Source organism: Chelonia mydas, chromosome 5 (genome assembly GCF_015237465.2).
Source record: "Chelonia mydas isolate rCheMyd1 chromosome 5, rCheMyd1.pri.v2, whole genome shotgun sequence".
NCBI classification, from domain to species: Eukaryota; Metazoa; Chordata; order Testudines; family Cheloniidae; genus Chelonia; species Chelonia mydas.
This window is the reverse complement of record NC_051245.2, coordinates 40,698,177-40,713,233: the sequence shown is the minus strand read 5'-3', so window position 1 is coordinate 40,713,233 and position 15,057 is coordinate 40,698,177. Positions and strand designations below refer to the sequence as shown.

Sequence of the window (15,057 nt, the reverse complement as noted above, 5' to 3'; positions counted from 1 at the left end):
TTCAAGCTCTACTGCTGCATCAGGCTGTGAAACCAGGCCCTCCAGAACTGGGTCATCTCCTGATCCGTGAGTGAACATAGCTTAGCTTCAGCCTTTGATACTTCCAGAGAGGAGCAGCAGCAGACACTTCTGCAGAAGGGACTGTCACAGTTTTTGGGGTAACTGCACCTTTGACCCCCCCCTCCTTCCCCCCCCCATGGTCTGCTCAAGGAATGCACCCTTAGGTCTTAAGCCTCTAGACATCACCTCTCTCTGGGCCAGAATCCAGGTCCCTCTTCCTTCTGACTGAGTTTTTAGGCTGCATCCCCCTTTTTCTTTACTGTGATTAAAGTCCAGCACCTGATATTTGCTTTCTCTCCAAGGGCTATGTGCAATGTATGCCAGTGGTTACAAGAAACTAAACAGCTCTTTCAAAGCAGAGAACATTTATTTTAGAATAAAAGCAGTACAGAGAAAACATAGGAAACAATATAGATCTAAACACTTATTTAAGCTTCCCAGTGGCCTCCCATCAGTCCTGTGGAGACCCTTGTAGATTCCAGTCCTCATCCTGCAGAGTTTGGCCTCCCCTTGGACAAAAGACACACTTTTGGAAGAAGAGGAGGCTGGGATGCCTGAAGAATACCAACAAATGGACCCTGAACTGGAGGAGTAAATCTTTCCAGGTGAGAGTGTAGGGATTACAACTGTGTGTTCCCCATCAGAGGGTGCAGTATAATTTCATGAAGTAGTTGAGAGAATGGCAACTACTTTGAAAATCCCCTCTCTGATAGTAAAGGAGACTTCTCATCATCTTCAACATTCTTGACTCTCCATCCAAGGAGAGAATTACACTGCCAGTTTTAGATGGGCTCTGGCAGCTAGCAAAAGCAATAATATGGTTCATTTCCACTTCTGTTCAAGCAATGTTGAAAAAGGTAGCTGCCTATTACCGCATGAGGGTTTTTCATTCTTTTTGCACAGACATCCAGTTCTGAACTTGCATTTGGCTGAAGCTGCAGCCCAGAGGTCTAAGGGTGCTTGATGTAGTCTACACCTTCTGATAAAGAAAGCAAGAAAATGGACATTTTAGGCAAAAAAGTATTTTAATCTGAAACATTGGGTGTAAGAATGTCAGATTACCAGACTGTAATTGCATGCAACCAGTACTGTCTTTGGGAAAAGATGGTGGTATTTGCAAAATCCATCTCAGAGGTTCCAAGAAAATTAGCCAATGCCCTCATGTCTAAAGATTGTTGCAAAACACAATCTAAGAGTAACGTTTGATTCCTTGGAAGTTTCTCCTAGAAGCCATCTCTCTCAGGAATCATTCATGGAGTAGATCATCTGAACTACCTTCAGAGAGAATCACTAAAGTGGAGGAGTTTCCCTTTAAAGGGAATGGTGCATTTAGCAGTAAAATGAGGTTCCTGAAGAAGTGACAGTCACTAGATCTGCACCCAGATTTTTATGAGTGTATCAGCAACCTAGGAGAAGAACTAGGTAGCTGTGTTCAGGTATCAGTGACAACAGTATGCATCCTCATCTTCCTAGTCTTTATTTTCTCAGAGATGCCTCTACCATCAACAACATTCTGCTGAATAACATTGGCAGCAAAGGAGGAAAGTGTTTAAGCCTCAGGTAAAAGGCAAACAGGTCTCAATGTCAACATCTGTGCTGGACCTTCATCCTGAGGTTTGACATAAGGTCTGAGAGCTGCAAACCAAATTTGGACTATTCTTTACCTACCCCATTTGGTGACTGCCTGTGTTGTTTCTGCAACTGGAGTGCTATAACTATGGGTAGATAGATATTAGAAATAATTCACAGCAGATACCCCATCCAGTCTGACTCCCTCTCTCCTCCCAACCTTCTCACCCCATTCCTATTCAGAGACCCCTCTCATGAGGGCCTGTTAAAATGGGAGGCTCCCTGTCTTGTGGAGGCAGGGGTAATAGAAGTGGAGCTGAGGGAATTCGGAGGAAAGGGTTTCTGTTCAAGGTACTTCCTAATCCCAAAAAAGGATGGAGGTCTTTGACCTACATTAGACCTGAGAGAATTCAATTCCTTCATCAGTAAATTCTGATTTCATGTTGAATTTGGGATCTATATAAAATATTTCCTCTCAATACAAGATTGGTTTGAGCTCTCAACCTGAAGGGCATATATTGCAATCAAATTGCCATACTGCAAATATCTGTTTCCTAGTAGGGAAAGATCATTTTCAATTCAAAGTCTTTCCCTTTGGCTTTTCTCCTGCTCCAGACTTTTTACAAAATGCCTCTTGGCAGTATTCGTGCCTTTACAAAGCCAAGGGATTCACATATATGTAGATGCTAGATCACTGGCTAATCAAAACATTGTCAGAACAAAATCTATCAGAAGTCATATCCTGCACACACTCCCTATTCAATAAGCTGGGACAAAAGATAAATTGGGAGAAGTCAATCATACTACCCACTCAAAAGATCCCCTTCATAGTGGCAATTTGGTCTCTCAGAAAGAAGGGTACTTTCTGCCAGAATAAAAGTTTATAAGGATTCAGCCAGCCTTAGCCTTATTGCATAGTTCCCTTGTCAAAGAATCATATTTTTTCTCAGACTAATGGGCCTCATAACCTCAAAACCTTCAAAAAATAAAAGGAATGGCTTTCAATGCTCCAGCTTTATCAGCAACAATCACATCAGATGTTTCCAACCTAAGTTGGGGAGGATGTTTCGACAAATTGACAGTTTGTGGCCAATGGATTTTCCAGGAAAAGAAATTGTACATCAGGCTGCTACAGCTAAAAGCAATACATTGGGCTCTGAAATCATTTCTGCCTATCATCATCATAAGATAATTTAGGTCTTTATGGACAATACAATGTCAATGTATTATATAAACAAGGAGGAAGAATTCATTGCATGGAGCTATGTAAGGAAGCGATGTCTCTCTGGGAATGGTGAATTCAATACAAGACCTACCTGTAGTTCTGTGCCTAGTAGTGAAAGAAAACAGCCTTTCAAACTGCTGGAGCAGGGACACAACCGAACTCCATGAATGGTCTTTCAAGCTGTCAGTGATACAAGAGAACATCAGTGCATGAGGTTGTCCAGTGGTAGACATTTTGTGACAAAGTAAAACACAAAGGTGTCCCAGACGTGGCTGAAGAGCCGGGAGAGACAGTCAATCCATCTGTCACTGTGCCCCAGTGGGTCACAGCTGAGAACACCAGATTCAGGACAAACTGCTGAGAAATAGGGCAGACTCACCTCAAACTGGTAGTTATTCTATCATTAGATTATACCAAGCCAGTAACAAAGGTAAACTTCTGCCTTACCACACTGGTTAACAAAAAGTCAAAAATGCAGCCCTTATCACAGCTCCCAGATACTGGACTCTATGAGGAGTGGTTATTGAAAACCAGTTTAATCACATATAGGGTCCTTCTAATCTCAAGAGATCAGTCACATAGCCAGCTCAATATATAATTCAGATTTTACCCATAATCACTTTGCCGCCAATTCTTTAATAATTAAAACCTAAAGGTTAATAAAAGAAAAGAAGAAGAGAGTTAAAATGGTTAATAGATCATATACATACAATAATTGCGATGTTCTTATATCAGGTTTGGTAGCAGTGATGTTATAGACTGCTGGCTTGTGAAGTTTCTCTGGTAACTTCCAAAAGATTGAGGGATTATCGGTCCATAGGTCAGTATGCTCCTTTTAGTTGTAAATCCACAGTCCAGAGAATCAGAGCAGTAAAGAGGCAAAATGGAATTGTCCCAGGGGGATTTTATACCCTGAGCCATGTGCCTGTAAATTTTCTGTTTCAAACAAAGCTCACAGTCCAGTGGAGAGTTACTGGCACAAGATGGAGTCCAGTGTCACATGAGCATATTACATGTCCTTACAAGGCCTGATGACTCACAGGGGGTAGCCATTGGCCCCTTGGAGGCTGAGGCGTTTGCAGGAATGGATATCTGGGCAGAATGAGTTTCTTCTATGGCCCATTGTTAGAGTGAAGTATCCTTAATGGATCATTAAACTTGAATAGTCCATTCACAATGGGCTGGCTAGACTGGATGTAAACTAGCTTGTCGGTGTTACCCCAGGCACAAACCGATCTGAGATATAGATATATAGCCAATATTCATAACTTCAGATACAAAGATGATACATGCATATAAACAGGATAATCTTATTTAGCAAATCGTAACTTTTCCATTGGTACCTTACATAACATACTTTGTACAAGATTTGTTGCAATTGTCTAACAATGGCAATATCAATGACATACATGGTCATATTTCAATCATATAGCATCACACCATCTGACACATTCAGGATAAATTGTGTATGAGGTGTTCTATATTTTTTCCCTCCATTTCCTCTCATTCAGAGGGTAATAAGGATGATAAAACAGGACAGAGCCAAAGTAATCATAGTTGTTCTGGCAAGGCTGAAGCAACTGTGGCTCCCGGACCACCTTCAGCTATCCAAAGGAGTTTTCCAATCTCTCCGTCTCACTCCATTTGTTGACTCAGCAGAATGGAAAATTTTATCATACGGACTCATATTTCCTACACCTGATGGCTTGAGATATAGGATTCAATCAGGATTATTACAGTGTAGTTCACAGGGGTACAGGAGGTTTGTCTTAGCTCTAGGAAATGATTAATTAAGCATTTATTAAGGTTTGCTAAGCAGCTATATCAGTGTATCATTCACTTATCGAAAACAAATCTATATCCACACATGAGACAGTTGAAAGATTTATGAAAGGGTTAATTAATATCTATCCACCATTCAAGGGCCCTCCACTGACATGAGACCTTAACACAGTCCTTATGCAGTTCATGAAGCCTCTCTTTTAGCCAATTGGAGAATGTTCTTCATTTCATCTTTCAGTTTAAACAGTTTTTATCATAGCTACAACATCAGCAAGAAGAGTGTCCTGTGAGCCCTCATGGCTGACCTGCCATTTACTGTACTCCATAAAGATAAGGTTGTGCCACATTGCCCTTCCGAGTTCCTACCTAAAGTAGTGACTGAATTTTACATTAATCAGTCAATTAACCTGCCAGTGTTTCTAAGACCCCATGCAACTGCAGATGAAAATAAGTTACAAAGTTTAGATGCTAAGGGGGCTTTAGTATATTATCTTAATAGGACAAAACAATTCGGAAAATCTCCAGATTTACTCCTGTCATATCTTATGATAATAACAAAAGAGGTCAAGCAATTGCTTCTCAAACATCAAAATGGGCTAGACTGTGCATAGAGGATGGCTGCTTATTGGCATCTGTTCCTATTCCTGAAGGGATTAGGTCCCATTCCACAAAGGCCAAGGCAACATCAGTGGTATAGCTTAGATGCATTCCATTTAACAGAACTGTGTAGAGATGTAATGTGGAGCATATTTACGCTCCCCATGTACCTTCATCTTTTCCTAAGTCCTAATTAGAGTATCAGACTTTTGGGAAGCGGTAGAAGAAACTAAGGTGGTCAGAGTGCTATACCCCTTTTATAACCTTGCCCTCAGAACATTCAGGAACACTGAGGGAAGGAGCAGGAGGGCGTACAAGAGTGCGCCAACAGGCAATATTATCAAAAGTTTCCACCATCAGAGCTGCTCAGTCGGTGTATCCCATGGGTGTGACTATACAGACTTGAGTACGTCTCAAAGAACTCCAGTTACAGGTGAGTAACCATAATTTACAGTATTACAAAAAATCTTCAGACTGCATGCATAAATTACATTTATGTACACTGTGATGAATTAATTTACATCATTTCACAATACCTAAATGATTGTATAACTCAGGAGCAGAGCAGAGAGAAGTGATTGTGATTAGCCTTACATTAAAAAAAAAGAGTGAAAATAAAAGTGCATTGTTTTTGCCTAAAAATGTAAAAAGTGCTACCACTAAGAACTAAGCCAGAATAAATGCACCATGTCTGAGGGATAACTTGTTTAACGTGTTTTGATTTTGCTTTGAATTTTTTCTCACAGTACGGATGGGAAGGTTGTATTTTAAAGTTATGAATATTTCATTTTCCTTAACTGTCTTTCTGTCTCTTCCCATGAGTAATGAAATCTGCTATTTCGAATGGCTCATGAGATATCATGATCTTTTGTGACGAGATCCAGAATGGAATATAACAAGCCCATGATCTTGAATGACATTTGCATGGAAAAGAGAAATTCCTTCGTGATAGATGAATATTTAAGAAAATTTGCCATACTGCAGACTGACTCCAGCTACCCCAAAGACGGACAGGGGAGATGCTTTTTAAAAAATTATACAATTAATTAGAGTGCCTTTTTGTATGTTATCTTTAATTATTATGATTAATTTATGTCATATCAATCAAACTGCTGACAAACTGAATATTTCACTAACGTGTTATATCTAAAATGTAGTAGTTATTTAATTTTAAAGGTTAATTTGATGTATAAAGTTAAACATTTGCTCTTAAGTAGTCTGTTAAAGAAGAGTTCTTATGGATTTAGCTTTTAGTTTTAGTTTGGTGATGATTTAGCTGTTCTACATTATGCTGGCCACCTACAGTTCCAACGGGCTGTTCCAACCTCTAAGGATCCTTGGGTACACCCCTTTTTCTCTGACCATGTGAACTATGTTGGATGTTAAGAAGGGGGTGATATATGAATCATTTTGCTGACCCTGCATTTGAGGACCACCACAAAGCAGACTTAGAACAGCAGAGGATCAAGATCACTGTATAAATGGATGCATATAGGGAGCACAGGTTGTTTAGTAGTTAGGCTGCCTAAGTTCTATTCTGGATTGTCATTGACTCACTATGTGACCTTGGCAGTATCACGCAGACTCTCTGTGTCTGTGTTTACTGATCTGAGTGCAAGAGCAGGTATTTACCCGTAGTTCTTACTTGGGCCAAACTCCCAAATAAGGCCTGAAGTATGAGTACCTTTTGTTTATCTCACAGGCCTATTGTGAGACTTACACAATGTAGTAAAATGCTTTGATATCTTTATATGAAACAGCAAAATTGCATAGTATTCTGAGTGTACAGAGTTTAGTCTGAATTAATCATACATATCTTGTTTCAGTCCTCCTACACTAACTGAGCGTGGCCTTTCAGTTGCAAACTCTATTTTTGTCTGGTACCATAGGAAAGTAATGGGACACTTTTTTTTCTTCTGTTTTGGACAGTTTTGGTATGAACCATGATGGAATTGGAAATTCTTGTGGGACCAAAGGTCATGAAGCAGCAAAACTTATGGCAGCTCACATTACAGCAAACACCAACCCCTTCTCCTGGTCAGCCTGTAGCCGGGACTACATCACCAGCTTTTTAGAGTAAGTAATCTCTGGAGAGAGATAATGAATTGCTCCAAAATTTCATACTCATTGGAATAAATAATTGGTGGAGATACAGTGATTTACACTAATTCACTTTCTGTAGAATGAGTAAATATATGGTAAATTACTGCCAACTTGTACATCATAGGTAATTTCTTTGTGTTGTGGAAAGTGCTTCCCCTTCCCGTCCCTCTTTTTGAACTGTTCTGTTCATAGTCTGCTGGTCATATTTAACTATGGATGGGGAATAGAGGTGAGAGGGCTTTTTTTTTTTAACGTTATTGATAAGTGTTGTTTTGTTAAATGTGTAGTGATGTCAGGCTTAGATTTCTGTTTTGTTTATCTGAGTACTGGCCATAGTCTGATTAAAATACTATATTGTTTTGGAAAACAGAGTATCTAACAAGTTTCAAAGTTTTTCCTAGTAAAACAAACAAACAAAAAACAACTAGTGGTTGAAACCTGAAGGAGGTAGAAATTCCACCTTAGTGAGATCAATGGCCATCTCTTTGAATGATACACAGTAGTTCTTAAAAGAGTCTTGAAATTATTCTGCGGTTCCCCTGTATGAATATTACAAAAAATTATGGCTGAATCCTGAGAAGTTCTGGGCCCTGCCACTCTAACTGGCTGTTGAATAATTTATTTCAGAAAATGCAACTCAACTGGAACTTGTCATTGTTACATTTTGTCTGAATTTATTTAAATCAGTTGAGTTCAGTTGGATTATTTGCATAAGAACTACCCACACAAATCAAAGTTGCAAGCTCTTACACTATGGGTCAGATCCTTAGGTATGGTTGAGATGCGCTTAGTGCAAAACCGAAGAGTTGGGAGAGCAGAAGCAACTTTTCCAATCCCTCAATCCCAAGGATGGCCAGGGCTAATGCAATTTACAACACCCTCCAGGGCTGTTAGTAGTGGAAGTGGCCACCAGTGGGACATTCCATTGCCATGTGATTCCTAGAGCACAAGATAATCTGGCCAAACCCGCTCAGACATTCTATGTATGGGGGGCCAGGAGCAGGAAGTGTAAGGTTATATATACTGGTCCTCCAACAACTGGGTATTTCTACTGCAGGAAACAAGGATGTGGGCAGAAGAGTGGCTCTTAATTACCTTTCTGCTCCACTGATCCTGGGACTGGCCTAAGCAGTGCAAAGCAGCCTGAAGAGGGGGTCGAGGCTCGACCCCTATAATCTGTCAAATTTGATTGTCCTCATCCTCCATGCCTTTTGTTTTCTTCTATGGAATGTCCTTAGATACATTTTGTGAAAGTAGGTAGGTTCATAAGACAGGATGACATACCCTTAGGCATTAGAATTCTACAATAGTATTGATAATTTTTATCTAGAATTATATTTTGCCCTTTTGGCTACATAAGGATTTTACTTCTATTTTTTAAAAGAATTATTAATATATGTTAAGTGCTAACAATTTGCTCAGTACTGTACATGATATAAATAGAAGAGGGGTCCTCCGCCAAACAGTTTACAGTGTAGAAGACAGACAGCAGCAAACTGGTTGAAACTATAGTAAAGATCAGAGTAATCAAACACATAGATGAACACGATTTGTTGGGGAAAGAGTCAACATGGTTTTTGTAAAGGGAAATCATGCATCACCAGTCTACTAGAATTCTCTGAGGGGTTCAACAAGCATGTGGACGAGGGTGATCCACTGGATATAATATACTTAGATTTTCAGAAAGCCCTTGACAAGGTCCCTCCCCAAAGGCCCGTAAGCAAAGAAAGCTGTCATGGGATAAGAAGGAAGGTCCTCTCATGATCAGGAACTGGTTAAAAGTTAGGAAACAAAGGGTAGGAATAAATGGTCAGTTTTCAGAATGGAGAGAGGTAAATAGTGGTGTCCGCCAGGGGTCTGTACGGGGCCCAGTACTGTTGAACATATAAATAATTTGGAAAAAGGGGTAAACAATCAGGTGGCAAAATTTGCGGATGATACAAAACTACTCAAGATAATTAAGTCCAAAGCAGACTGCAAAGAGTTACAAAGGGATCTCATAAAACTGGGTGACTGGGCAACAAAATGGCAGATGAAATTTAGTGTTGATAAATGCAAAGTAATGCACACTGGAAAACATAATCCCAACTCCACGTATAAAATGATGGGGTCTAAATTAGCTGTTACCATCAAGAAAGAGATCTTGAAGTCATTGTGGATAGTTCTCTGAAAACACCCACTACATGTGCAGCAGTAGTCAAAAATGCAGATCTGGTTGCCACATCTCAAAAAAGATATATTGGAATTGAAAAAGCTACAGAAAGGGGCAACAAAAATGGTTAGGGATATGGACAACTTCCATGTGAAGAGAGATTAATAAAACTGCGACTTTTCAACTTGGAAAAGAGACGACTAAGGGGGGGGGGATATGATAGAGGTCTATAAAATCATGACTGGTATGTAGAAAGTAAATAAGGAAGTGTTACTCACTCCTTCTCAAACATAAGAACTAGGGGTCACCAAATGAAATTAATAAGAAGCAGGTTTAAAACAAACAAAAGGAAGTATTTCTTCTCACAACACACAGTCAACCTGTGCACCTCTTGCCAGAGGATGTACAATGGGTTTCAAAAAGGAACTAGATAAGTTCATGGAGGATAGGTCCATCAATGGCTATTAGCCAGGATGGGCAGGGATGCAAAACCATGCTCTGAAGTGTCACTAGCCTGTTTGCCAGAAGCTGGGAATGGGCAACAGGAAATGGATCACTTGGTGATTACCTGTTCTGCTCATTCTCTCTGAAGCACGTGGCATTGGCCACTGTTGGAAGACAGGATATTGGGCTAGATGGACCATTGGTCTGACCCAGTATGGCTGTTCTTATGTTCTTATGAGATAATATATATATTTGGCAAGGACTTTTTTTAGGGGATAAGCAGTGGCTTAGCTAATTCAGTGCCATCAGCACTAGCACTACTCAGCCGGGAAAGAAACATATTTGTGATCTTGATTTCTGGGAACACACTCAATTTTCCAATTCAACAAACAAATTAATTTATTGAACACTATCTTGGATCTATATATCATGGATTCACAGAAGTTAAAAATATAAAAGACCTACCAGACCAACCAATTTGTTCAAGTCCCTGTCAATCAGTTCAAGACTGTACACCCTATAGTACATTTCTATTGTGTTGTGGCATCTAAGTTTAACTGTGCCAAGTAATAGTCCACTTCTTCATTTGGGATGCTGTTCCACAGCCTAACAGATCTCACTCTCTGGAAGCTCTTTTGTGATATTCAGGCTAAATTAAAGTCTTGGGTGTTTGTTTTGTAGGGCCTTTTGTTTGCTTACTTTTACTATATTCATTCCACTACATGTAGTGTTATCTTAGACTTTTTGTTGCACTCTTCCTGAGATCCAGTTGATCCATATCATTCTGGAAATGAGTTGTTGACAAATGAACACAGTATTAGACATGTTGTCATTCCAAAAACATGGTAGGGTCCGTCTCTTAGTTATGGGCTTGATATAAGAACCACTGTGTGAAATTTTATGGCCTGTGTTATGCAGGAGATCAGAAGAGATGGTAATTATGGTCTCTTGTGGCCTTAAAATCTATGAATCTGCTTCCTTGTCTCATGACATAATGCCTCTGTGTATGCAGCCCAATGATGCAGTGGTCTTTTTAACTTATTACTGTATCATATTGCAAACTCTCTGACTACTAGCACCTCCTTCACTCTTTTTCACTCCATGGACTTAATTCACCAATACATACTTCAGTTTTATGCCAGTGGAATGGAATTAAAATCAATTATACTGACATTAAACTGGATGATCACTATGGTGAATCAGATCTCATATTGCTAATTCTCTTTTGCATTAATTCTCTATTGTCACTTGTGTTTGTAACTCCTGCCAGATTATACCATCTGTGAATTTCATTAATATCATAAGCACTTTTTAGACCATTAAAAGAGATATTAAATGATACCAGAACTATCATAGATCAGCAAAGTAGCTACTAAACACATCAGCTCCCCTAGTGCATAACCCTTTCTTTATGATATTTCTGTATGTTTCTAGTCCATGTTAGTGTTCTTTTTCCAAGGTAAATTATATTAATTATTTGATTGTGAGACGTATTAACTAATTTACTAAGATCCAAATATATTATATATACCACTTTCCCTTCATCTTTCTATCTTAAAAACTAATTAGGTTTTCTGGCAAGAGCTGTTCATTGTATTTTCTTGATGATCGTTGCTCATGGTTCCAATATCCTCTAAATGCTTCCTGATTTTTCCTCATAATATTTGTTCCATTATTTTACTGGGAATAGACCCTAGAATTATGGGACAGTATTGACTAGGATCAGTCTTCTTTCTTTTCTTGAAGATTAGTGGTTCATTTGTTTTTCTCCAGTCTGTGAGTACTATATATCCCAATTTTTCATGCCTTTTGAAAAAAAATGATTGTCAGTGGAATGGTAAGGGACATGCTGGTGCAAGCACCTCTTGCATGAAACATGGCTTCAGTCTGACAAGGGCCCTTGTTTCTTCCCTCCCTCCTGCTCCCTTCCCCCACCCTTCTCCATGAGGCAGGAGCAGCCTTAACAGCAGAGGCTTATCCACTGGAGTATTCATACTCCATCCGAGAACAGGAACCAGGAAGTACAGGGACTACTCAAACAGCAGCAGCCCAGATAATTGGCTCCCAAACTGTTCCTGACTTGCAGAACACTGCATCCAGAGAAGAAAAGCTGCTCCAGCTCCTCTGTCAGCTCCTTTAGAGTCCAGCAAACTGATCCCTGAAAGCTGCCAGACTGTAGCTAGAGGGGCAGTGCCTACAGTGCCTCACCAAGCTTAGAAAGATGAGAGCACCTAGCTTCTCTCAGGAGCAGAAAGGAAACTGGGGACAAAGAACCATGTCACTTAGAGTAGAAAGGAGTGAACAAAGGAAAGGAAATAATTGAGCAAACCCAGTTAGGATGCCTGTGGTCCCTTCCCTCCTCAGGCGGAAGCACTATGGAACAGAAGCCTGTCCATTGCCACTAGGGGTGGGGCCTTGTCTTCAGCTTCCTCCTCTTGTTCCTCCAGGCCTCGGTCCCCACTGTTCCTTCCAGAAACTACAGTCCAGATCATAGAGTTTTGCACTGTGCCTTTTGCACAAAGAATGAGACAAAAGGACAAGCACAGCTCCCTTCATTGCAGAGGGGAAATTGCCAGGCACTAGCCACTGAATACCACTTGGAAGATGTCAGCTCAACTAGACACTGCTCAGCGAGATTCCACCCAAGTTGGATGATAACATTTAGTGCACTGAATGAAGTACACCACATGTTGTGATAGGCATGTGTAGGACTCATGGATCTTGAAAAGTGTGTTGTGGGGGTTATTGATCATTGTAGCATTGGAGACATGTCTGCAGGTTTTCTGTTGGTTGTTCTGACAGGGTCTGGTGCCACTTTGAGTTGGTGTGTCCTGGTCTGTGGGAAGTTTGCTTCTGATAATGAGCTTGGAGAGGCTGGGGGTTGTTTGAAGGCCAGAAGAGAGGATTCAGAAAAGATTGTTGTAATAATAATAATCTTTCCTGAACTCCCTCTTCTGGCCTTCAAATTGTAAAGTTGATATAATGCAATTCAGTTTACCCAAATGTAGATCATGCCAGACTAATCTTTGAGAAAATAACTGATAAATCTTTCCATCTTTGAGAAAATAACTGATTTTTTGGATAAGGGAAGTGAAATAGATCTAATATACTTGGACTTCAGTAAAGCATTTGAAGACAACGGGTTATGCTGAATGGTGAACTATTGGACTGGAGGAAGGCTATTAGTGGAGTTCCTCAAGGATTGGTTTTGGGATCAATCTTATTCAATATTTTTATTAATGGGATTGGCACAAAAAGTAAGAGTATGCTAACGAAATTTGCTAGTGATACAAAGTTGGGGGGCATTGTCAATACAGAGGAGGATTGGAATATTATACAGGAAGATCTGGATCACCTTGAAGACTAAAGTGACAGAAAAGGGACGAAATTCAATAGTACAAAGTGAAAGGTCATGCAATTAGGGTCTAATAATAAGAAAGTCTGCTACAAGCTGCGGGATCATCAGTTGGAAGTGACAGAAGAGGAGAGAGACCTGGGTGTGTGGATTGGTGACAGGATGACTATGAGCCTATCTGATGTGGCTGCAAAAAAGGCTATTGCAATTCTAGGATGTATCAAGTGAGGCATTTCCAGTAGAGATAGACAAATATTAATGCTATTGTACAAGTCAACTGGTAAGACCTCATCTGGAATACTATGTACAGTTCTGGTCATTCATGTTCAAGAAAGATTAATTCAAACTGGAACAGGAACAGAGAAGAGCTAATAGGATGATCAGGGGAATGGATGGCCTATCTTATGAGAGGACACTGTTAGAGATTGGCTTGGTTAGCTAGCAAAAAGAAGGCTGCTCTCTGTAGATGCATAAAGAGGGTAAAACCAGAGAAATGAGGAGCTAAAGGACAATGTTGGCACAAGAACAAATGGGTATAAACTGGCCATGAACAAATTCAGGATGAAAATTAGAAGAAGGTTTCTAACCACCAGAGGAAGGAGATTCTGGAACAGCCTCCCAATAGGAGTCCTAGTGGCAAATAATTAGTTTTGAGTGAGTTGGACAAAATTATGAGTGTGATTATATGATAGGGTTGCTTGTGATGGGAGGGGGTAAGGCTTAGTAGCCCCGGGGCTCACTTCCAAGGTTATATCTTGAGTTCCTAAAACCTCATGCTTCAGCCTTCACTCAGCCACCTGCAGGGCTTAGGAAGATATTCGCCCCCCACCCCGCCTCCCCCACTCCATGTATTCTGGAGTGTTTCTTTTTGGTCTCCTTCCTCTGAAGCATCAGAGATGGCCACGGCTGGAGGTGGGACACTGGATGCAGTGGGCCAGTGCTCTGAGGAAGCACTGCACCTTCTCTCTCTCAGGTGCTTGGCTGCCTGGCTTTTACTCACATGCTCTGGGTCTAACTGATCAGCACCATATGTGGGTTCAGGAAGGAATTTTGTCCCTGGTCAGTGACCTTGGTTTTTGTTGTTGTTGTTTGTTTTTTTGTATTTTGTTTTTGCCGCCTTCTGCAGCATGTAGATGCAAGTCACTTGCCAGGATTATCTGGGTATATCTCACTTAATAATTTCCCTCCATTGCAGGGGCCTTAAGCATTGGTGCACATCGGTCCCTCCTATTCTCTGCCTGTGGCACATAATAGTCTAGTCTCCTGTGGGCTGTAATAGTTTGGTCTGATTTTGGTTGTTGGGTTTAGTGTGTGGGTGCTGGGTGATGTTGGTGGCCTGTGATATACAGGATATCAGACTAGATGATCTGGTGGTCCCCATCAGACCTTAAAATCTATGACTCTGACTCTTATAGGGTGCAGTAGGTGTTGTCTATCAACCCTGTGTCAGAGAACAGATTGACAATGAATAGGGCACCCCAGAAAGGAAAACAGCCTTTAGTATGGCATTAAAAGCTTGTCCTTCGAGTGACTGTCCATATGCATATTCCACTTATAGTTTGCATGTGCCCATATGCCCAAGAGCAGAGTCTTTTGGCCAGCAGTGTCAGTTTTGTCTGTGCATGCATGCTCAGTGTCTTTGTGTCACAAGCCAAGGGCATAAAGGGTGGAACTAGCCAACACCCCCCTCAGTTCCTTCTCACTGCTGCTGGCTCTGAGATAAAGACACTCACTATCCATTTTTCATTAATGGTTGGCAATGTTTTTCCT

General features: G+C 40.5%; 1 protein-coding gene across 4 annotated transcripts in view; it reads left to right on the top strand.

Annotated features, from left to right (window-relative positions):
• Positions 1-15,057, top strand: part of ADAMTS6 (ADAM metallopeptidase with thrombospondin type 1 motif 6) — a 319,882-nt gene that overhangs the window by 139,045 nt on the left and 165,780 nt on the right. For all 4 annotated transcript variants that reach the window (XM_007058991.4, XM_043546883.1, XM_037902909.2 and 1 more), the window contains one exon: positions 7,163-7,309. In XM_007058991.4, the coding sequence (XP_007059053.2) occupies positions 7,163-7,309 (147 nt within the window). The remainder of the gene's footprint in view (positions 1-7,162; positions 7,310-15,057) is intronic.